Below are 23,116 nucleotides of genomic sequence, written 5' to 3'. Positions count from 1 at the left end.
TGCTGTCCAGGCAGAGTGGCTGGGAAGGGCTCTCCACTGGGGTGATCTGGCAGTGAGGACCAGGCTGAGAAGGGCAGGAAGCAACAGCAGCGCACAGCCATGAGGCAGAAGGACCCGCGTGGCAGTGGACTTGACCAGGGTGACTGGGCTGGAGAAGTGTGCTGTCCCGTCTATTTCCAAGGAAAGCTCCCGGCGTGCTGTGGGTCAGACCTGCTCACCAGTGGGTGGAAGCACCCCTGCGGAACCGGTTAGGACTAGAGAGAACGTATAGAGACAGAAGCCAGGAGTGTGGTTTTAGACACAGATTCTGAGATAACCATCCCTTTTTTCAGTAATAAGCTTTATTTTTAAAAGAAGCTTTAGATTCAGAGCAAAACTAGACAGCACAGAGATTCCCATTTACACCCTCTGCCCCACACCTACGAGCTCCCCACCATCAATCTCCCCACACGATGGACATTTGTCCAGCCAACAAAACTGCATCAGCACGTCAGTGTCCCTCCAAGTCCACACTCTGCCTTCAGGTTCACACTCGCCAACGTACCTTGCTTGGGTTTTGGCAAATGTGCCGGGACCTGTGCTCACCCTTGTAGTTTTGTACAGAACCGTGTTGCTGCCCTAGAAATCTCCACGTTCCGCTTCCCGACCACTCAGGGCCATTCACCCGTCCATTCTACAAGGACTATTGAGTGCCTGGACATGCCAGCACCCTGCTAGGTACTTGGGAAACCCCAGTGACCGAAACAGACTCTTTGTCCTGCTTCAAGGTTGTAGTGGGGAGAGACATACAATAAATAACAGAAACGGTAAGAAAAGTAGATAGATGTTAGAAAGTAATAGGTGCTGTGATCAAAGAAAAAGCCAGTTGAGAAGAATGTGTGTGTGTGTGTGTGTGTGTGAGAGAGAGAGAGAGAGAGAGAGAGAGATATTGGACCAAGGAAAGTTCTAGAAGGTCATACATTAAACCTGCTACCATTGTTTTTTTATGAAAAATCAGGTTGGGGTGCTGGGGAGAAGGGGAGAGGGAAGGGGAAACTGGGAAACTTGCACATAATGTGTACATTTTCTGCAAGGTTTGGAATGTCTCCATGGAAATAATTGGCTTCAGTAACAGAGATGCTGGCAATCTGAACCCAGGTAGTAACTACAGACTCCCCAGCATCCTGTCAAAATTGGATTCCAGACCCAGCTCTGCTGTAGGGCAATTCTGACTCCTTGAATGGTTACTTCATCTCCCTGGGCCGCCACCTCTTCACCTCTTTCCCAAGAGGATTAAGGGTCTGTGGGTTTTCAAGCTGTGCTCCTGGAAGACCCGGGGGCCGGGGGGGCCTTCAAAGGGCTCCAGATCCCCCTTTCCCCTCCCTTCTCCTGCCTGCAGCACAGCAGCTCTGGTCTAGCTGGCTTCTACGTGGACTTTCTGCATAGATACTTACACCAAGAATCCACAGGGCTTTTAAACTTTATAAGACCTTTGTGTTCTGAACGCAGTTAATTCTAAATATCATATGCCAGAGCTGGAAAAAATATAAAACTATTGTTACTTGGCCAAATTTTCATCAGCCTCAAACAACTTTACTGCTAATTTAATATCTCTAATGTAAAAATTTTAAAACATACACACACAAAACCCTCCCCCACAAACTTTCCTTTCCTATTAGTTTCCTGTCCTTCCCAGAAACCTGCATTTTGCTCGGGTTGGGAGGAGACTGGCAGGAGTTCATTTGCTTAGGTTCATTAATTAATATGTATCAAACAGCAAGTAACAAGCCCTGAAAGTAAATTAAAGCACTGTGCCTGTCCTCACTCTTTCTATTCTAATAGTTTTGTTTACCTTGCTCCAAAGAAACCAATCTTATATCAAACAGTAGGTGGCATATATTTTATTATGTATAATAAAATAAAAAGATGATTTACTCAACATGAGGGGAAAATAGGGAAATAAAATGAATCCAGTAATTGAGTTATTTTTCAGAAATTTACTCTTGGAAATTTTCATTTGCTAAATGTTATTTGCAACTTACTTCTGAGCACCCTGGTGGTCATAGTAAGAAGGGAAACAACTTCAGTTATGGAATTTATAGTTAGGGTGCACTAATTGCCCGGGGGACAGTGGAAAGAAAGCGATTTTGCTAAACCAGTTTATTATATGAGGTATTTGTATGAGGCAACAAATATCTAACTATTATATAAAACAACAGAGCAATTGATTTTAAATCCGAGGTAATCCCCACCACTACCAATTTGGTAATGTCTTGGGGTTAAGGGGACATCTGGCATCTTAGAGGGTAAAGCCCAGAGATGCTGCTAAATATCTTACAATGCACAGAAACACCCTCCCCAAACAAGGATTTGTCCAGCCCAAAATCTCAGCAGGGGTTGAAAGACACAGCAACATAGCCTTGCTTCTCAAAGCGAGGTCCATGGACCAGCAACAACACCACTTGGGTGCTTGTTAGAAACTCCAATTCTTAGGGCTACCTTGACCTATCGAATCAGCATGTACCACTTAACAAGATCTCCAGGTGACTCAAAGCACATTAAAGTTTAAGACATACTATGCACTGCAGGAGTGAGAAGTCCCAAGGGATCCCAGTTGTAAGGAAGGAATTTCCTTCTGCACAATCAATTCATGGTTTAATTTATTGCCTCCTCATTTAATGATCACCTCTTAACTGAGAGGATGATTTTTTTCCCCCAAGGACAATAGAGGATGCTAGGTTTGGTCATCAGGACTGTTGTGGGCACAGAATTCATATTCCAGTCATCCTCTGACTCTTCCCACAGAATGTGAGCTTTAAGAAAAGGCAGCTGGCTCAGAATCCAGGGAATCTTTCCCCTGGACCTCTGTTTGAATTTGTGTTGTGCACACTTCTGACTTTTTATGGGCATAGCAGGTATTTCCTCATGAAACATAGTTTTAAAAATTTTGCCAGGTGCAGCAGTGCACCCCTGTAAATCCCAGCGGCTTGGGAGGATGAGGAAGGAGGATTGCGAGTTTAAAGCCAGTCTCAGCAAAAGCAAGGCGCTAAGCAACTCAGTGAGACTCTGTCTCAATAAAATACAAAGTAGGGCTGGGGATGTGGCTTAGTGGTCGAGTGCCCCTGAGTTCAGTCCCTGGTACGCCAGCCCCCATCCCCCAAAAATCTCAAAATACCTAGAGTATTAATTGTGTCTTCAGTGATGTTTAATCAAGTTGTGTAAATGAGGTAGAAACATGGATTACATTTCCCTTAAAACATGCAGACAATTAAAATTGAGCGAGCATGTGCTGTAGGTGATACATGTTCCCTGGGACCCCAAACACTGAAAGTGGGTGACGTCCAGTGACAGGGGTAAGCTCACCTGGCCTGGTAGTGCTGGAGGCCTCCCCTCATTCCTCTTTATGGGAACTGACATCCTGTGCTTTGGATTGCCTTTTCTACTGAATCTGCGTGTTTTGTTTTTTCTAGGTTCATTTATAAACAACCTTGACTATACTTAAATATAAGCTATCTTTCCTGTAAATGTGGAAAATTAAGTCTATTCCTCCATCCCTGTCATATCTTTCTACTGAATTTTTATTTTATGTTCACACCAGTTCATAAATACAGTTACGCCATGGGTTTTTTAATGAGATAATTTGCTTGTTTTCTTTTAACAAAATCTTTAAACTTGTACCAATAGTTGAGTCTACTATAAAAGAACCCAGACAAACATAGATATCTTTTGTATTCTTACAGTATTGATATTGTACAGCTTCTCAGTAATTCAAATGTCAGACATACATTGAACACTTAAAAATCTTTGCTATCGTTTTTTGAAATTTCTTTATGTTTGACTTTGCATTCCTTGGTCTATTATGTATTTTGAATCTATGTGCAACAGCAAGAATCACTCTATTTCTCTAAGTTTTTCAGAAACTGTAAAAACAAAGGGGTCTAATTGAGAATTTAAACCACTAAAATATGAGGAAATTCCCAAAGCAAAAACTTAAAATGGCATATTGCCATCCTAGGTTGGGTAAAGTACTATCTCTGAATACTTTAATGTAAATGATAATGCCCTAATGGGTAAGGAGACCCACCTAAATTCAAAGCTGGCTTTTTAAACATCGGGGCTTAAGAAATTCCCAAATGCTTTTGGTCAAGCAATACTATTATTAACTTTTGAACTCAAGCACACTTTTAAGGAAATGTTATCCATGTGTTTCAAATTCACTTTCGCTTTTACCCATCCAGCTGGGAAAGCTCTTCTGACCCCGGAGGGGTGTTCTGAGAACAGAAATATCAGAGAGCTGACTGTCCTGTGTCAGGAGGAGACTGTACCCAGATTGACTGGGCCTGCTCACTTCTGAAGGAAAACGGAATCCTCTCCTTCTCCGACCTGGCAAAACAGTGGCAAGAGTAAGAGCTTGTCATGGAATGAGCTGTTGTGGGCAAGATCCGTGCAGGGAGACTGGAGCCCTTCCTGTCAGAAAGACGGGCTTGGGATACCCCCGCCATACAACAGGGAGGGGCGAGGTACAATAAGCCAGACACAGAGTCAGAAAAACCCCTCTCTTTTCAAATCCCGACTGCACCCCGCATCCCTGAGGTGGTTTCTGTAGCAGTGCGTTCCTCGAAACTCCAACCTCTGTCATCCCCCAGACAGAAGGAGCTGACAGTGTCCAGAGGGATGAGGGTCTGGAGAGACAGGAGTAAGGGGTCCTGAAAGGCGGGGTCCTCGGGAATGGCCAGTGTCTGCGGGAGTCTCAGCTGCCTCCTTGCTCTCCCAAGGCAGGGCCCAGCACTTGGCAATGCCAGCCCTGGAGCTGGACAGAAGGCAGACTTTGGAACAGGGCAGAGAGGGGGGCAGGCATGAATCCAGCCTGGACCAGCCCAGCCAGCACAGGCCCAGGTTGCAGGTCACAGCCTTCACAGACTGGTGACCTTCCCCGAACACTCCTCTGTGCTGCAGAAGGGGCTCCCTGGAGCCTTCCACTACCTCTCTGCAGTTCCCAAGCTGAAGCAAGCAGGCACTGTACCGTCTCCTCAGCCCCTGAGAACTGACCAGGCCCAAGATGGATGTGAAGAGATACGCTGGCCCTCAGGCGGGATTCAAGCTGCCACATTTCAGTTTCCAGTAGCCTCAGCTTCTGGGGCTCTGTCCCAACCCAGCTGTCTAACATCTGCCACTCACCTGCCTCGTGGTACACCTGCTGAGTGTTGGGGTCTCCCAGGAGCCGGCCTAGTGGGGATCCTACCTAGGGTCCGAGTGGACATGCCGGAGCTGTCTGGACCTCCTGCTTCTCTAGGGCCTAGGGCTGAGCAGAGAGCAATGCTCAGCATGCCTCTGTTCAATGAATGAGAGAGAGAAGGAGCCCTGGCTGACGTGCCTGTCACTGAGGCGCAGCTCTGGGCCGGAAAGAGAACCAATCCCTCTGTGGGCTCTAACGTTGCAGGAGACCTTTCCCCATGGTTAAGGCAATAGCCTGTGTTAAATCAGGAAAGGGAAAGTTAACTGTCTTGTGATTCACCACGGAAGTGTGAACACAGAGACTGCCACAAGGAGACTCTATCTCGAGCTCAGCATGGAAAAGACAAACAAAAACCCAAAAAGCAGGAAGATGAGGATATTAACCTTTTGTTGGGAATACGTGCACGCACTCTTCAACTATTTCATATATTGAAGAAAACAGAATTGGCGGAAACTGAGGAGAACTCAGCCATTTCTGAAGAGGTGAGCTGCACAACGGTTATTCACAGCAGTGCAGGGGAGTGCAGGAGGAGGCTGCTGGGTAGAGGGCAGGGCCGCAGCACCAGGGTGGGGGCAGAGGCCTCTGCTTCGAGTGCCCCCCTGCATCCCACATCCTTTTCCCCAAGAACAGTGATGCACACATACCCGAGAGGTCAATGCAGAAAGCACCGGAAAACACCACTTCTCAAACTGCTCAGTGCTCTTACCCCTAAATTCAGTCAACACTCACGTCTCCAGCCCTAGCCACTCACTCATTACACATGGGTTTTCATCTGTAGGTAAGCACCAGGGAGGGGTGCGGTGTGACCTGTCCCCCTCTTCATGACCCACATCTAAGAAAGCTTGGGGTTGCTGAGCGTACTTGATAACGACTCCCCTCCAGGACAGTTGCACGTGCTGTGTGACTGGAGTCTCCAGAATGGGAGCTGAAGGAAAACAAAGTTGTTGCCAATTTATCTACAACCAATGGGTTTTGGATACAGTTCTGTTTCTGAGTATTTTGACCTCTGAGCCTGGCATCGCCTGAAATCATTTTATGAATAAAATAAGCCTGGTTGATCGCGTATCCCTCGGATACGTGTCCATCAGCCCCTGGGATGAAAACTGTCACGGGTTAAAGGACCTATTAGAACAGTGCAGCCCCAGTCTAATCCACTTTCTAATGGAAACAAAAATCCTACTCAAGGGATTTTCTTTTTACAGTTATGAAAGTATATTTGTTTACTAGAAAATAGATAAAGGGCTAAAGAAAATCATCCTGAATTTTTACCATCTTACTACTTTCGGAAATTTTAGGTGTGTTCTTCCAGGATTTTTACCATGTTGGAAAATACTTTGACAGTAGGGAGAAAAAGTGCTTTGCAAAAACACTTTACTGTTTAATCTGGATGGTGAAAATTTCTATCTGAAAGACATGGAGTAATTTGAAAACACAATGTAAAGACCGAAGCCAGCAAGGAGCAATGTAGCCACCTTTGCGACGTTAGCAGGGTGATCTTTTCAGGGGAACAAGTATCAAAGCACCAGAAACAAGAGTCTCGCTCAATGACATTTCCTTGATTTAATCTGTGAAGAAAAGTGAGATTTCTCTCCGTGAGTATATTTATCTCACTGCTCTAGAGGATACAACTCACATCTAGATTGATATCTCTTGCTCATAACATTCCGTTGAACACTAAAACTAAGTAGTTGCAAAAATGTTAATGCTATTGAAATACAGAAAAATATTTCAATGATATCTGATAATATTATTCATCATTGTCAGCTTGCATTGTAGACCAGGTTGGCAATCTTTTTATCTGTAGAAGGCCAGGTAGTAAATATTTTTGGACAAAGGACGTGAGAATTCCAGTGAGCATGGTTGATGGAACTCGTATATCTCACTGTAACCAAAGTAGCACTGCAATAGTAATAAAGGAGTTAAAAGACCCAGGGATAGGAGAATGGAGAGGACCACAGACAAAGGTCAACACAGGCAGAGTAAAGCAGATGCCAGTGCAACCCGGGCTTGCCAGCACAGAGTGCCTGGGTAATACCGTTTGTGGTCCAAAAGAGGCAGCTCCTGGGGAGGGTTTTGTACAAATCCGCCGGGGTCTTCTGGAGATCAGTCACTTAGGGGTTGCAAACTGCTCTTCACAAGAGCTGGTCTTGCCCCACCAAGTCACTGTCTGGGCTACCACCAAGCTCATTTGTAAGCTCAGGTGGGCGGTGGAAGTGGACTGAAGCCAACCGTAATCACCCTGGTGTGCACCAGGCTGTGGGGGTAGAGACGGTACCAATAACAACCAGCTACTTCATATCAGGTATTGGTGCTGCTACTAAGCTGTTGTGAAATCCTCCGCTCCAGCCTTCTTTCTATGACCCAAGGGAGGCTTTTGCTAGTGTTTGCAGGGTCACTTGTAGATTCTATTAATGAGGTTCTATCATATGAGGATGCGCCAGAGAATTGGAAGTGCAGGACAGAGGCTTGCAGGGTGCTGATTTGCACGTCTGGGTCTCTTTGCACAGAAACGGGTAGTGGGAGAGGCTGGTAGTTAGGGAGCCCCGGGTTCTGTGGGGGTCTGACTCTACTGCCTTCCCCAGGCCAGACAAAGGCAGTGCCTTAGTGAGTGGTGTGCTTGGTAGGGACAGATGCAGACGTGGAGGGTCACGGGGTACAGCAGGCTTCACTTCAGGAACTGGAAAATGCATGTTGAAAGAAAGGTTTTGAAAATTCTTATAAGAGTATTTGTCTACACTGTATTAAGCTTCTTTTTTATTGTATATTTTATTTTTGTCTTTGATAACACCCTTATTGAGATATAATTTATTTCACATATCTCTCAGTTTACCCACCCAAAGTGTATAAATCAATAGCTTTCAGTATGACACAGACATATGAATTGTACAGCAGCCAAAACCATCAATTTTAAAACAGTTATGGTCATTACAGTCCCCCCAAAATCACCATTAACATTTATCCTCCTCTCCTTCCCAAACTTCTTGCCTGAAGCCATGACTAATATAATTCCTTTCTCTATAGATTGACTAATTCTGCATATTTTTTACTAGTTTGTTTTAGTTAGACTTAATATGGGAGTTCATTTTGACATAATCATACAAACATGGAATATAATTTGTTCTAATTCAGTTCCTAGTATTTCCCTCTTCCCTTTCCTCTACTCTACAGATCTATCTTCTATTTATTTATAGTTAAACCCCTTTTAGTAATTTTCTACTGATTATAAAAAACAATATATGGCATTCTATAGCCCAAGCTGACATTTGTATGCCTGGATACCTGGAATTTTACTTCTTTTTTTTTTTTTTTTTTTCAAATATTTTTTGTAGTTGTACCTGGACAGCATGCCTTTATTTTACATGTTTATTTTTGTGTGGTGCTAAGGATCCAAGCAGTGCCTCACACATGCTAGGCAAGCGCTCTGCCACCGAGCCCCAGCGCCAGCCCCTGGGATTATACTTCCATAACTCCTATTTTGGTTACCTTCTTGTTAACCTATTCCTGTCTCCTTTTTTAAAAAAGAAAAACATGGAATTATTTGTAAATGGTTGAACAAAGAAATATATGTCATCGATAACAGGCATGTGCCACCATTTGAGTTTTGCCATTGGTCGGGGACATGGATGGCGACTCTGCTTTGTCTGTGGTTGCAACATTGTCCCCTAATTCCCGGTTCCGGTCATTTCCCACGTGGTCCTTTGCGCTTTCCAAATGGGCAAACTTCTCAGTCACCAGAATAGCCAGCTTTACTGGTGCACAGTGAACACACTGCAGGAAAGAACACGCGAATGACTTAATCCCGGTGAAACAGCTTCCCGCGTTTCCTAACCGTGCTCGTTTCATGATTTGGAAATGCAGGTGGCTGCGGGAGGAGGGGCCGGGCCTCTGTCCCGCCGCGCGCTGCGGCGCCCAGGTCCCTCCACCTAGCCTGCCACTCACCGAGCTGGATCCGGCCTCGCCTCCTCTGCGGGTTCCCAGGACTCTGCACCTAGCACGTGACCTTCCACTGCTCTTCGTTTTTCCTATTCATGAATTTCTAATATCTCGTTTTTAAATTATGAGACTCCCGATGAGTCTTTTTATGGCTCTAGCACCCAGTCGAATGCCCTGTTTTTGGGAACTCTCTCAAGTATTTGCTGACAACGGTGACACTGAGCAACTGGCATCAGGCGTGCTCCGGTTTAAGCCCCGCCCCACGTCGCCAGGGCCGCTGCAGCGCTGAGAAGGCGCCCGGGACACTTCTCAGGATGTGTGCTCTGAGAGCGCAGTGACCCCACGGAGTGACCCCTCAGGAGGTGCCTCGCACCTGCCCAATCGGGTTCTCAAACTGACTGCCAAGCTCCTGGCCTGTCCCTAGAAGGGGCTCGCGTGGTAGCTGCTTTCTACTCCCTGAAACCCTCCCCACTTTCTAACGCCAGCCGCCTGCTGATGAAGGCCACCGAGGGCAGAGGGTGGACGTCTTGGGAGAGCCAGGCTTGGCTGGGAAGGCCAGCGTGAACCGGAGCTTCAGAGAGTTTGAGGCGGTAGCCATGCACTCTGTGGGGCACCGAGCACCCCAGCACCCACCCGACACCATCAGTGCTGGAAAAGAGGCATCACTGTCCCTGGAGGTGCTGGGTAGCAGCCAGGCCAGAACCCTGAATTCAGAACTGCCAGTCGGAGAGAGCCTGAGATAGCGGAGTCACGTACAGACCATCTTAGGCTGGTCCTTCCTTCCTCCGAGAAAAAATGTAAACATTCCAGTTCAGTGGAATTTAATAATAAAATTTCCTCAAATTCTGTTTCCAAATCTGGTTACTGGTATGCGTTTTGCAGAATTGCAAAGTAATTGGGAGCACATGGATTGGCACCTGCAGGGGACCACACTGCCCTCCTTAGTTGCCTCCCTACAACTTTTGATAAATCTCTGCCTGGTAGAGCCAAATGTTCATCTGTAACATATGGGCTTCCAGGGACTCAGTGTGACCACAAAGTGACTCTGTCACTGCCAGAAATCAGCCACATTAGCACTGTGCAAAAAAGTGTGTATTTGATTTAAAATTCATATAAATTCCAAAATCACTTTCATGTCTACAAACTCTGCTAGCTCCTAAGAAAATATCCCAGATGTATTTCTGATTGTGCTGCTATTGACTACTTTGTAGCCTTACTCTTTGGACATCCAGCTTATATGTGGTGAGCATCTAGAGTGTAGGACAGAAATGTTGAGTTCTTTCCCAATGATCTTCCCCAAGGATTTTGTCATGGGATAAGTACAACATCAAGCTCCTCTTCCCAGAGTGGGGTCAGACTTATTTTTTTTTTTCCAGTGGATACCGAAAACTCACTAGAGAATCGAAAACAGCAAAATACATTATTTAAAGATGAGTTCCATTTTAAGTACGTTTCATAATTTGTATTTTCATTATTCCTACTTTGGGGGGATTATTGGCTAAATTCCTGGAAGCATTAGAAATAACATTGAAATTAATCCAAAAACACAAAAAATGTTGCCACAGTCACCCTTCTCTCTAATCACAAGTGCTCAGTCACCTAGCTGGAAACGATCCTGGTTTGAGCACTTCGTAAGGGCTGTTCTGCATCTGGAGACCAGGAAAGTGACTGCAGATGTCATTATTCAGATATACACCTCCTCACAAATAATATGACAGCTTTATTTTTAAATTCGGACATTATAAGGATAAGGAAATAATTATTTGAAAATATATGACCGTTCCTCAACAAGTTACACATGGAATTGCCATGTGACCTAGCAATTCCATTCTTAAGTATATAAATACCCCAAAGAATTGAAAACAAATGTTCAAACAAAAACACGCACAAAAATGTTCATGGCAGGGCTAATCACAGTAACCAAAAGTGGAAACAACCCAAATGTCCATCAATAGATAACGATATGCAGTATGTCCATACAATGGAATACTATTCAGTCATGAAAAGCAATTAAATGCTGATCCATGCTACCACATGGATGAACCTTGAAAACATTGTGCCACGTGAAAGGAACCAGACGCAAAAGGGCAAATACTATGATTCCATTTATATGAAATATCCAAAAGAGGCAGATCTACAGACAAAATGCAGATTCGTGATTATTATCCCCGAAGTGAGAAATGAAACATAAAAAACGAAAATTGCCAAAGGTCACATAACTAGCAGACAGCAGACTGCAACTTGAACCCAGCTGCCTCACAGCAGGGCCTGCGCCATTGCCTGCTGTGCTTCGAGGCGAGCTGGCCCGTCTCTGGTGGAAGGCGGATGTGCTAGGGCAGTGCCCTGGAGCTCTCGGCACAGTGTTAACAGTTCCAGTTCTTGAAGATCAGACGGCTTTTATGCAGATCTGCAAAGCACACACCGTTCTACCTCCTTTCTCGTCTCTTTGCCTCTTGCCATTGGATATGCACTTGCCACCGAAGGACTGCGGGCAGCGTCTGAGGTCCCCCCAGTGCAGTTCTCTGCCATGTGGGCGGTTCCCTGGGGCGAGGTGTCCTGTGGCCCTCTGCACGCGTGTTCTGTTGGAACGAGAGTTACACCGTCTCTCAGGTCTGTCTCTCCCTTCCTGTCTTGCCGTTCCAGGGCTGGACTTGGTAAGCCAGGTGAGGTTGGTTGAATCATAAAGCAGGGCCTGTGGCTTCAAGGGACACGGGCTGGAAGATGTACGGAATACGAAAAGCAAAGGAGAGTGGGTAGGAAGCGATGGCTGAGAAGGACTGACTAGAACAGAGCGTCGGCCTCCTCCTAGAGCCACACAGGTCCCCAGTCACACTCCCGGGAGTGCGGCTCACTTGCACTGGGTGCCCAGAGCCCGGTACTGCCAACTGCAGTGGGCACAGTGACCTGTAGGATGACACCCACCCCAGACACGGTGGCTGTGCACAGTGACCTGCGGATGGGGCCCAGGGCCGTACCCAGGAGATGAAGCTCGCAGCCGAGTGAGAACACCTGGACAGAGCAGTGTTGGCCACACAACAAGGCCGACTCCACGTTTCCCACCACGTCCATCTGGTGGACCCAGGGAGAGCCACAGGTAGGCTGGGCAGTCTCCAGAACGGAGGCGCCAGCAGGGCTCCAGTGGCAGCTGGGCAGGAGTCAGATGGCTCCCATGCAGCAGGGACAGGGCGAGTGCCCCCAGCGGGAGCGAGTGAGGGTGAGCTTCCTGAGCCTGGTCTCCCTGACCTGGGTTCACGCCCAGCCCAGCCATTTCCACCCACTCTACCCGTGGCCTCAGAGCCCCTGGCTGACCACCAGGGCTGCCTCTCTGGACCTGCATGTGGCTGAGGCAAAGCCTGACCTGGGAGATCGTAGTTCTTAAAAGGTGACCAGGGCCAGCACAAGAGCCGGTTCCACGGTCCCTACGCTGGACACACGGGGACACCTCAGGCTCCGCCAAGTGCTCCGGGCACCAGCTGCAGCTGAATGCTGTGGTCACGCATCCAAATCCTGGGAAGACCCTGCGTGTTACCCACCACTACCACCCGCCTCCAGGAGCTCAGCAGACTGGCCATGACGAGGTCTGTCCTCACAGAGTTGTCCCGCGCAGAACCCGAGCCGACTGTGGTTGCCTGCGGGGGACAGGGTGCCCACGGTCTCTGCAGAGCCTCCTTTTGGTGAGAAGCCCTCTTACAGCGCAGGAGATTTAAGTATCTCAACCCTTTTCCAATAGGCTCTGGGTCGTGAACCCTCTTGACTGGCTCCCAGACTCCACTTCTTGGTGAGGCAGGAAAATTTACAATAGAGGCTTTGCTAAACGTATTACATTTTATTAGATTTCAAAATGAAGCCATTATGATAGAAAGACATAAGGAAAGTTGAATTGTGAGCTTCGTGCTTTCAAGTATTTCAAATCTCAAAATTTTAAAGAAAAGAACAACTTTCTGAGCAGGTCCATTGTACTCCTGCCTTACAGAGACCACTGCACCACAACTTTATGTGTCTGAACAAGTATTGCCGTCAGATTTGCCCTGAAAGGCAAATTTCTGAGATGCCAGAGTCTTTGAGGGGAGGGGATCATTCCTACAGCCTCTGTTGAGTGAATGTCATCTTTTTACCCCAAAGTTTGTGGACCGCTAGGAAATAGCCACCAAGCCAGGAATAATGCAACTCCACTAACTTTCACTCTAGTTCTTCAATAGATCTTTCTATCTCCTTCTATAGGACACAATGTATATACCAGCTGTTTCTGATTTACAACTAAAAGGTTGAGTTTCTGGAAGTTGAATAACACTGCTTCTCTAGATTATGTTACATTTTCTCTGGGCAGCAGTAAGAAATGAAGGTATAAATAATTAACCAGAAACAGTAAAGCACCAAGTCTGCTTAATGTTAATTATGATGATGAATGTCATCTCATTAGAATTAGGTCACACAAGAATGAAGCATTACACATAAATACACCCCCTAAAAAGCAATGGATGGACCTCAGACTTTAAGATACATTGACCTCTGTCATGTGAACATCCATTTATAGAAAAATGATTTTATGATTATGAATTTGCTTTTGCTGTAGACATTCTGGCTTCCAAGGCTGACCTGACCAAGGGGTAACTTATCTCCTTGCTTTATGTCCTTGATGCTTGATGCCTGCACTCCAGGGTGCTCCCACTGGGAACAGCGGTCCCGCAGACCAGGATGTTGAGGTCCGTCACCTGGGCTTTCTTCAAGAGCAGTATAAGCAGGGGACAGGAATGTGCCTCATAACTCATTCAGCAACACTATAAAAATCAAAGCTGCAGTTAAAACCAAAAATAAATGATCAACAAGTCTGTAAGTATGGTGCAAAATGAAAATCATACATAATTTATAAGACAAATAACTTAAAATATTTAGCTGTAATTTAAACCCCTTTTTGACTCAGACTATTCACAGTTGTTTAATCTAAGCATAACCCTGTATGGGTTGCAGAGCACAGTGGGCACCAGGCCCAACAGCCTGGATTTGTCTTCATGGCCACTGGTCAACCACCTGACCTTGGCAAAATGACATCTTTGACCTCAGATTCCTCCTGGAATCGTTCTCATGAGAATTAAGTGGCAATATACTTCAAAATACACACATAACAGCCGGGCTTGGTGGCGCACACCTGTAATCCCAATGGCTCGGGAGACTGAGACAGGAGGATCTCGAGTTCAAAGCCAGCCTCAGCATGGTGAGGTGCTAAGCAGCTCAGTGAGACCCTGTCTCTAAATACAAAATAGGGCTGGGGATGGAGTACCCCCGAATTCAATCCCCAGTACTTAAAAAAAAAAAAATACATAAAGTAGAGCCCAATGTGTAAAAATACAATCAATAATCAGCTATTTCCCCCTTTTTCTTCCATGTACACGTGCACACGCACACGTGTGCATGCACACACACACACACACACACACGCCTTCCTTTCACTCTTTTACTTACGATTCTTTGAATAAAAGGTATCAAGCCTCCCGTTGGGGCATTCCTGCCACACTCCTGTGCTCCTGAAAGCGCCCCCTGGGCGTGCCTGAGAGTCCTTGATTTCTGCAGGATCCCAGGGAACAAGCAATGGCTTCAGGCACTGTCGCAAGATCTTCCTTCTCTCTAGATCTTCTGCTTCTGTCACGCCCCCAGAGAAATTTCAACTCTATCGAATTTTATTTCACCTGTACTTCAGCATTAACTTTATAGAAAATTGTTTTTTTTTAATATTTTTTAGTTATAGATGGTCTTTTATTTTATTTATTTTTATGTGGTGCTGAGGATCGAACCCAGGGCTTCCCACATGCTAGGCAAGCGCTCTACCCCTGAGCCAACAGCCCCAGTCCATAAATTGTTTTTTAAAAGAAGCAATGAGGTAAGGGTTTCTGGACGCTAAGCACCCTAGATTTCAAGAGTCATCCTGCAGCTCTATGTATCTGATTAAATCAGCGTTATGGCAACATTGAAACCCTTCCACCAGGCTAAGGGGCCATTTGTCCTTTTTCTGTATATAATAGTAGTCCTGATAAGAAAACAAACATTATTAACTCTGAGCCCAGGACGCGTCCTCTGAGAGCCTCACGTGGATTAACTCATCTCTTGCTCTCATTCGCTAGGGGACCAACACATCCCCGTTTGCCTGGCACCCTCCCCACTCCTAATGCTGGAAGGTCTGTGTCCCAGAAACCACCAGGATGGCTGGCCTCCCTGCGCACCCTCAGAAATGGGTGCCATTGGTCCAGCTGAGTCATAAAGAGGTCCTGGAATCGGCCCAAAGACAGGCGACTAGCAGGTAGGAAGGTCTGAGCACTTCACCATGACCCGGGACAGACTGGCCTTTGGAGGAGGGGTCAGGGACACCAGTCCTAGGGGTCCCTCTCTCAGGGCAGAAACTGGTCATGGGAGCCCCCTGGGATCTCCATTGCCTGGCGTGAGGTAGATGGTGGCGAGTCACACTCTGGTCTTTACCAGAAACACAAAACAGCAAGTGGGCACAAGTCCTTAGAAACAGCTTCTCAGAAGACACCTCAATTACTGCTCATGTGCACAGGTGACACTGTGCCACTCTGTGCAGTGTCCAACGACCTCCTCGTCTGACTCCCCACCCTCTGCCCTTTCCACCTGACTCCTCCGAGCATGCCTAAACCTCCATGATTTTTCACTGGGACAAGAATTGTTCTCCTCCAGTCTCCTTGTTCCCCGACATTTTTATTCTACACAATTACTTTCTCACTTATTGTAAGATTGCATCTCAGATTTATAGAAAAAATGTGCCATCATTTTGTCTAGAGTTGCCTATGGTGGTAAACAGTGGCCAACCGCTGGTTAGTGAGAGGGGAAATTAATGAAGAGTCCCACCTGCCAGTCTCTCCCACCTGATGGTTTGAACGGTACCGTCGGGAGACGACCCTTCATTAGATGAACGTGGTTTCCTCTCAGTCCCCCTTGCCTGTCTCCCTGAGGTGGCGCTGGGTCCCTGCTTCCTCCTGGTGGACAGCAAGCGATGATGTTGGGGTAGTGGCAGGGCGCGTCCTTGGCTTTCTGGACCACCCTTTCACCACCAGCAGACACAGCTAAGTCCGGTTGCTGCCACTCACCTGGGCTAGCCATGGGTCTACCTGCCAGCTGGCCCACCTCAGCTCCCACGCACGGCCCCTCTGAATCCTGGCTTAGAATCCTCTGTGCAGACAGTGGGCAGAGCCGCACCTACCTTCTCACCATCGTGACATCTCAGAAGAGCGGCCCCACAAGAGCTACGCTGGCTCCTGTCTGCTCCATAACAGAAGCGAGGGTGGTGCCTGAAAGCTGAACCTCAGGGGATCCTGCCGCCCGGCTCATGAGCGGTGCTTTTAGTTAGGCTGGCTGCCCTGGCTGGTGCTGAGGGCCACCTGGGAGTGGATACCCTCCCAACGGGCCACCTTTGCCCCTTAGTTATGGTGTTACCATAACTAATCTAGCCAAAGCTGGAAGATGGGGGATCAAGACCCACTTCTGATGACTTTGAACTTCTCTCTGTCCTTCTCCCCACCAGAACTCCTCTTTCACTTCTGCATTATATCCTCCTCCCTGCCAATCAGACTGACCTGGCTGACCCCCTTCAGACCAGCCCTTTAATGCCTGTCCTCCACGCTCAGAGGTTGGCAGACTAAAGGCAGTAAAGAGATTTGGAAATCCTTCCTCAAGCATCGTCCACTCGATCCTTGAGGGCGGTTAAAAGGTGGGCTCCAGCCTTCCTCCTCCTTTGTTCTGTAACCAACACCTGCCCTGGGTCACTCCCACCCACTCCCGCTGGAGTGCGCCCCAGCACCACCACAAACATGGTGCTGAGACATGATGATGCCTGTGGTGTCAGTGGGGAAAAGGAACTTTTAGGTTCCCTTTTGATATCATGGGACCATCACTGTATTGGCCTGGCCCTGGTGTCCGTCATGCTTCTGTGATGACGGGCAGGAATTTCTGCCACAGGGGGGAGAATGAGCACAGTACTGCTATGGGTCAGGACATGTCACCCAGGAGACTGAAGGAAGGGCTGGTGTCAAGTGGGAGGAGAAAGCCTACTCCAGCAAAGCTGCTGCCTTCCCTCCTGTCCTGAGCACCCAGAGCCAGCCCCGTAGCCCCAGCCAAAAGTCCCTCCCTGCTCTGGATGGTCACCACGCATGTTTCTTCACCAGCTCAAATCATCAGCTTTGTTCACCCCACATTGTACCCCCATAACGTGTACCATTGTTATGTGTCAATTACAAGGAAAAAAGGAGGGCTGGTGATGTGGCTCAGGGGTGGAGCATGTGCCTAGTGTGCATAAAGTCCCGGGTCCCTTCCCCAACCTAACAAGAGGGAGAAAAAGAAAAAAAGTTAATTCTAATATGACTTTTCCTCGAAAAAAATAAACTCAGAGTTTTCAGCACTTCTGGGTGTACACCAAAAAATTTAAATTAGAGCCTCAAGGAATATTTGTGTACTAGTGTCCATCATGCACAGTTGCTGAAAGGTATCAGCAACCCCAAAGTCCATGGACAAATGAATAAACGAAGCATTGTGCTTGCAATGGAGAAGAATTCCTCCTTGAAGAGAAATGAAGTTCTGGAACATGCTACCACATGCATGAAGCTTGAAGACAATGTGCTAAGTGAAATAAGCAGACCTGTGTGCATGGCCCATTTACACCAGGTACCCAGAAGAGTGGGATTCAGGGCCGACAGGAGGGAGGACTGGCAAGGTGTTCTTTAACGGGTGGAGGGTTTTATTCGGGAAGGATGAAAATGTTATGGAGAGGGGAGGTGGTTGGTTGCACAGCAATACAACAGTGTGAAAGTACTAAATCTCAGTGAGCCATACACACAACAATTACTAAAACGCACTCTGACATTTTACATAATTTAACACAATAAAAAATCCTTGCCTTCATGGCGATTATAATCCTAGAGAGAGATAAAAAAACAAATACAAACAAAAAAGTTTTTTCAAGTAGATCGGTTTTCTTTTTTTTTCTAGATCAGCTTTGGGTTTGCCCCATTTTACAGATAAGAAACCAGAGGACACAGTTCACTGCTAAGACCCTGGTTGTCTGACTTCAGGCCCAGTGATCTTGCCATCGGCTTCTGCTTCCTTTTGGGGATTCTTCCATTTCTCTAGCTCTTCTGAGCCACTCAAACATGTATTGGGTTCAAATTCTAGTTCAGCTGCATCCCAGAAGTTGGATCTTGAGATTCCCACTTCAGGCCTGTGGAGATAACAGAGCCTACTTCAGGAGGGTTAAACAGAACTTGTCCCTCTTCCACTCTGGTGCAAAGCAAGGAGTTCATGAGAATCAGCTCCCTTCCCTGGTCCCTCCAAATGCCTTCCCTGCGTTTGTTTGCATATAAACCATGAGTACTTTCAGCCCAGCAATGTCAGCAAACATATTCCTGAGCTTGAGTTTTTGTAAATCACTCTAGAACTAAAGTTTAGATATGATGAAGACTGGCTCACTTAAAACCCTGGGAAACAAGCCAGCCACACATGCACGACCCTTCTGTAGCTGGGAGGGAACTTTAAAATGTACGCTGAATAAAGAATTCAACACAGAGTGAACTAATTCTCTTTTCCAAAAGTAAAGCCAACTCTAATATTTCTACCAGCTCTTTAATAAAAATCAAAGCCATGTTTCATTTTTATTCTTAAGAGTCCCTTACCTCTCAACTTCGGATTGTGCAGAGGGAAATGAGGGGAGGGGAGGGGCCGGGGAAGGAGAGATGGTGGACTGAGACAGACAGCATTACCCTGTGTACACTTACGATTGCACGAATGGTGCGACTCTTCATCGTGTACAACCAGAGAAATGAAAAGCCCACTCCATTATGCACAACAAATCAAAATGCATTTTGCTGTCTTATACAACTAAATAGGACGAACAATAAAACAATCAATACAAGAACAGAAAGGCAGAAATAACCATAACACAAGTAATCTCCTGATAAATGTATGAAAAAAGGATCAATAAAGTGCAAAGAGGAAACAATGGGAGAGAGATTAACTCAGAATGAACATTTCTGGAGATGTGAGCAGGGCTTTGAAGAATGAGTAGGACAAAGCAAAAAATGAGGATAAAGTGGTGGGGTGGGCAAGCTGAAGGATCATGAAGGTGCCCAGCTGCCTGCTGGGTTGGAGGGCAGGATATGAGGAGGCCTGAGGGCAACCCGACTGAAGACCAACGGCTGCAGCAAGCAGAGGCTGAGTGAGTCTGGTCTGAGAGCCACCAGGAAGGTTTAATGACGCTTCAAGAGGGGGAATGCCCTCACAATAGCTGGGCTTGGGGAGAAACATTTGTGGCAGTGCAGAGGACAGGGCGCCGAGGGGGCAGGGCGTCACCCCCACCAGACTCCCAACTGAGCCTCCCAGTGAAGTTGACCTCACACTCGATGTGGGTCTGAGAATTGTCAGTGAGGGCAGCACACACGTGAGAAAGGCCAATAAACAGTCCTCCCTCTACTGCATGAAGAAGAATCCTTCACCTTCTACTGCATGACCCTTCTTTAATTTTTCTTTGAAGATTTCTTTTTTTAATTCCTGATTATGCGGGTCACGATTCTCAAAGTAGAGAATTCTGAAGATAATAAACTTAGAGCATTGTTAACATTCTGATTCAAAAAAAAAGTCCCTTACCTCTAAACAAAACTAATGGCCTCGATTACACGTAAGTGACCATTCTAGGAGATGGGCTGTCAGCGTCCAGTCTCCCAAGAAGAATGGTGTGTTTCTCAGACCCAAACTGAATACTTAGAAAAGCAGCCGCCATCCTGGACTGAGAGGAGAGCAGAGCAGCACCCGGCCCTCCTTCCCTAAGTCCACGGCTCCCTGCCCCTGAGGAGCCCAGTCATTTTGACGGTTCCCTCTGGGTTCAGAACCCTCACCTACTCCCTCCTGTCATTTTTGAGGATTAAAGAAAGATTGTTTCCATTTTGCACAGGACTTGTAAGGACTTTTCTTTACAGCTTTGCCATAATCTTTGGATTTATGAAAGAATTTGCCCTTTCCTGTGTTAGAAATTGTGTTTATATATAATAATGGCATAGGAATTAATGCCTTTGGCTATATTTCTAGGAATGGGCATCTTATGTGGTCTTGTTAAAGATATTGGTCATCTGTGTTGGATTGCCCATCTTGTCCCTAGAGAGGTTGTCCACAGCTCCGCTGGGGAAGAAGAGACAAGTGTAAAAAATAGTGATCATAATAAATAGTTATGAAGAGTAAATAATTAATTAAAATATCTAAAAATGTAATTGCTGCAAAAGTAGATACTTACAGCTTGTACTAATATTTTAAGTGATTCATACAACGTATCCACACAGAAACTAAAATCTTATTTTTATTGTTTATTGTCATTTTTCTTGATTTAGAATTTTCATTAAACTTTTAAAATAACTATTACAGATTATAATAATAACTTCTTTCTGAAACCTCATGATATCATTTAACACTATTTTTTAATTCTATAATGTTCCCCCAAAGGTTAGAAATCTTTCTAGATTTCTAAATTCTTAAACATTTTACAAACTATAAAACAAAAAATGTCTTTACAAAGAAGCACAATTCCTGATAGTTGGACTATTGCTAAAATACAAGTGGCTAAACTAAGGCAGAATGTTCACATTAACAAATAGCAATGACTTTAATGCTGGGTAGATGGCAATGTGGAGTGTTTACTTAAAATTGCAGGTAAGATGAACTTTGTAAAATATTAGCATTATAAGTTCTCATTTTTTTTTCCATGGGAACACCCTGCTGGTTTCATCTTTGTGGTTCAGAAGAAACCAGGAACCATGTAATCAAGGGTCATTGTTACACTCTGAGGTCAGCCTGGAAGAGTAAATTTGTATTGAACGTGTCTGTGTGCCAGACTCCTCGGTAGGTGGAATTCACGAAGATTTTTAAGAGAAAAGAGAAAGGGGAGGGGTACAGGAAGGAGAGGCGGGGTGGGGGACAGAGATGGAAATACCAGCAGAGCAGGAGCCCAGCCGCTTGCTGCTAAGTGGGAGTTCTCAGTTAAGCAAGGGAAGGAAGCTAGAATGCGTGCGTGACATGTTGTGAGTTACCAGTGTAAGTGCACGTTTAGCTTAACGTGCTCACATATGGAGGTAGTCACCTGCCGGGGCTGTTATACAGACCATGTCCAAGCTCCGTCAGCTGAAAGACCCAGGAATAGCGACACCCCAACAGCAACAAGCAGCTTAGCACCCGTGCCTTGGCTCTAATAAAAGAACCCAGAGGCCCTGGGTAAAAGGCTGATTTTAGGACTGAAGTGGGAAATATACAGGATGAACCTGGAGCATCCTTTAGTATCAGAGAGTATAGGAACTCTCATCAACACACACACACACACACACACACACAATTATGGGGGGGTGATCATCAGATGGACATAGGAGCCAACTGAAGGAATTCTCAGTGGCCAAAATAGGAACAACTTGAGCAGGAAAAAAATAGATTAGTACTGAATTATAATTCAAGGTATGAAATAAACATCCATGGGTACATACTGATATGATGATTGAATCTATTTATCAATAAGATTTAAAAAAATCAAATAAACAGTTTAAATGAAATAACTGGGGGAAGAATAAACAAATCTTCTAGGCAGAAGAATTCCAAACAGTTTATGCAGCTATTCCACCCTCAAGGAGGTCCTTAAGCGTGGGCTCTGACAGCCAACTCCTCCCCAAGAATATAGCAAGTGGGGACGAAGCAAGTGGATTTACAGCAGAGAAGCCTCTAGAGCACACGCCAGCGAGGTGCTCCAGTCAACCCCAGTGGGCAAAAGCCAGCAGATCCCATGCGGCCGTCACTGGTACAACGGCGCTTGGCCTCCGTGGCCTTCCTCCTCAGAACACTGAAGTCACAAATAAGCATGAGAAAAACAGACACACCCCAATCAAGGGCCGTCGCACCAAGTACCCAGAGTACTTCTCAAAACTGTGGAAGTCATCAACAACAAGGAAGCTCTGAGAAATGGTCACAGTCAAAAAGGAGCCCAAGGCCCCCAGTGAACATACACCAGGTGGTATCCAGGACCAGATGTTGGAGCAGGCAAAGGACCTTAGGTGTCAGCAAAGGGAAGCTGACAAACCATGGAGCTTAGCTTAGAATAACGCATTGATAGTGTTCCATTTCTTGCAACAAATGTGCCACTCAAAGCTCAAATATTAATAGGAGGGAAACGGAGTGTGGTATGTGTGAACTCCATGCTACCTGCCCAGGGTTCCTGTATATCAGAAAGTATCTAAAGTAAGTTTGTCCAGAAATTGTGACAGAAAAATTTTATACGATATAGTGAAACCATGCAGCAATAAAGAAATATGAACAGCACTGTAGGGGTAAGAGGCAGGAGACAGAACTCCAAACGAGTCTTGAAGACTTCAGCTCAGAAGACTAAGCACCCTTGTATTTGGGTACCATGTCTTTAAATTTATCCATCTGTGTGAAGTATGTATTTTGAGTTATTGTAGCATACATTACATTTAACAAATATTAATGATCATGCCAACTTCAGTCTATAAATCTTTTGATTTTTAGAAAAAGAAGCTACAATCTATCAAAAGTAAAGAAATAACAACCAGTTGGGCATGTGGCATCGGCCTATAAGCCCAGCAACTTGGGAGGCTGAGGCAGGAGGATTGCACTTTGGAGGCCAGCCTCTGCAATTTAGCAAGGTCCTTGACTTGCTAAATTACAACCTAGAAAGAACATGTCTCAAAATAAAAAAATTTAAAAAGCACTAGGGATGTGATGCAGTGGTTAAACACCTCCAGGTGAAATCCCCAGTACCAAAAAAATAAAAATGAGAAAGAAAGAAAGAAAGGAAGGAAGGAAGGAAGGAAGGAAGGAAGGAAGGAGGGAGGGAGGGAGGGAGGAAGGAAGGAAGGAAAGAAGGGAGGGAGGAAGGAAGGAAAGAAGGGAGGGAGGATCAGGTTTGGAAAACATTCTTCATTTAGA

At 45.9% G+C, this 23,116-nt stretch overlaps 1 protein-coding gene across 8 annotated transcripts in view; it reads left to right on the top strand.

Moving 5' to 3' along the window:
* The window catches only part of Veph1 (ventricular zone expressed PH domain containing 1), a 222,698-nt gene that overhangs the window by 135,547 nt on the left and 64,035 nt on the right, over nucleotides 1-23,116 (top strand). Inside the window, exon 10 of one of the 8 annotated variants that reach the window (XM_047563395.1) lies at nucleotides 13,722-13,817. The exons of 6 other annotated variants lie outside the window; for them this stretch is intronic. In XM_047563395.1, the coding sequence (XP_047419351.1) occupies nucleotides 13,722-13,759 (38 nt within the window). In that variant the 3' untranslated portion in view covers nucleotides 13,760-13,817. Of the gene's footprint in view, nucleotides 1-9,073; nucleotides 9,324-13,721; nucleotides 13,818-23,116 lie in introns of those variants that run through there. One more of the 8 variants, XM_047563394.1, reaches the window with a different exon arrangement.

Source organism: Sciurus carolinensis, chromosome 9 (assembly GCF_902686445.1).
Source record: "Sciurus carolinensis chromosome 9, mSciCar1.2, whole genome shotgun sequence".
Lineage (NCBI taxonomy): Eukaryota > Metazoa > Chordata > Mammalia > Rodentia > Sciuridae > Sciurus > Sciurus carolinensis.
Note: the sequence above shows the minus strand (reverse complement) of the source record. Positions and strands in the feature narration are given on the sequence as shown.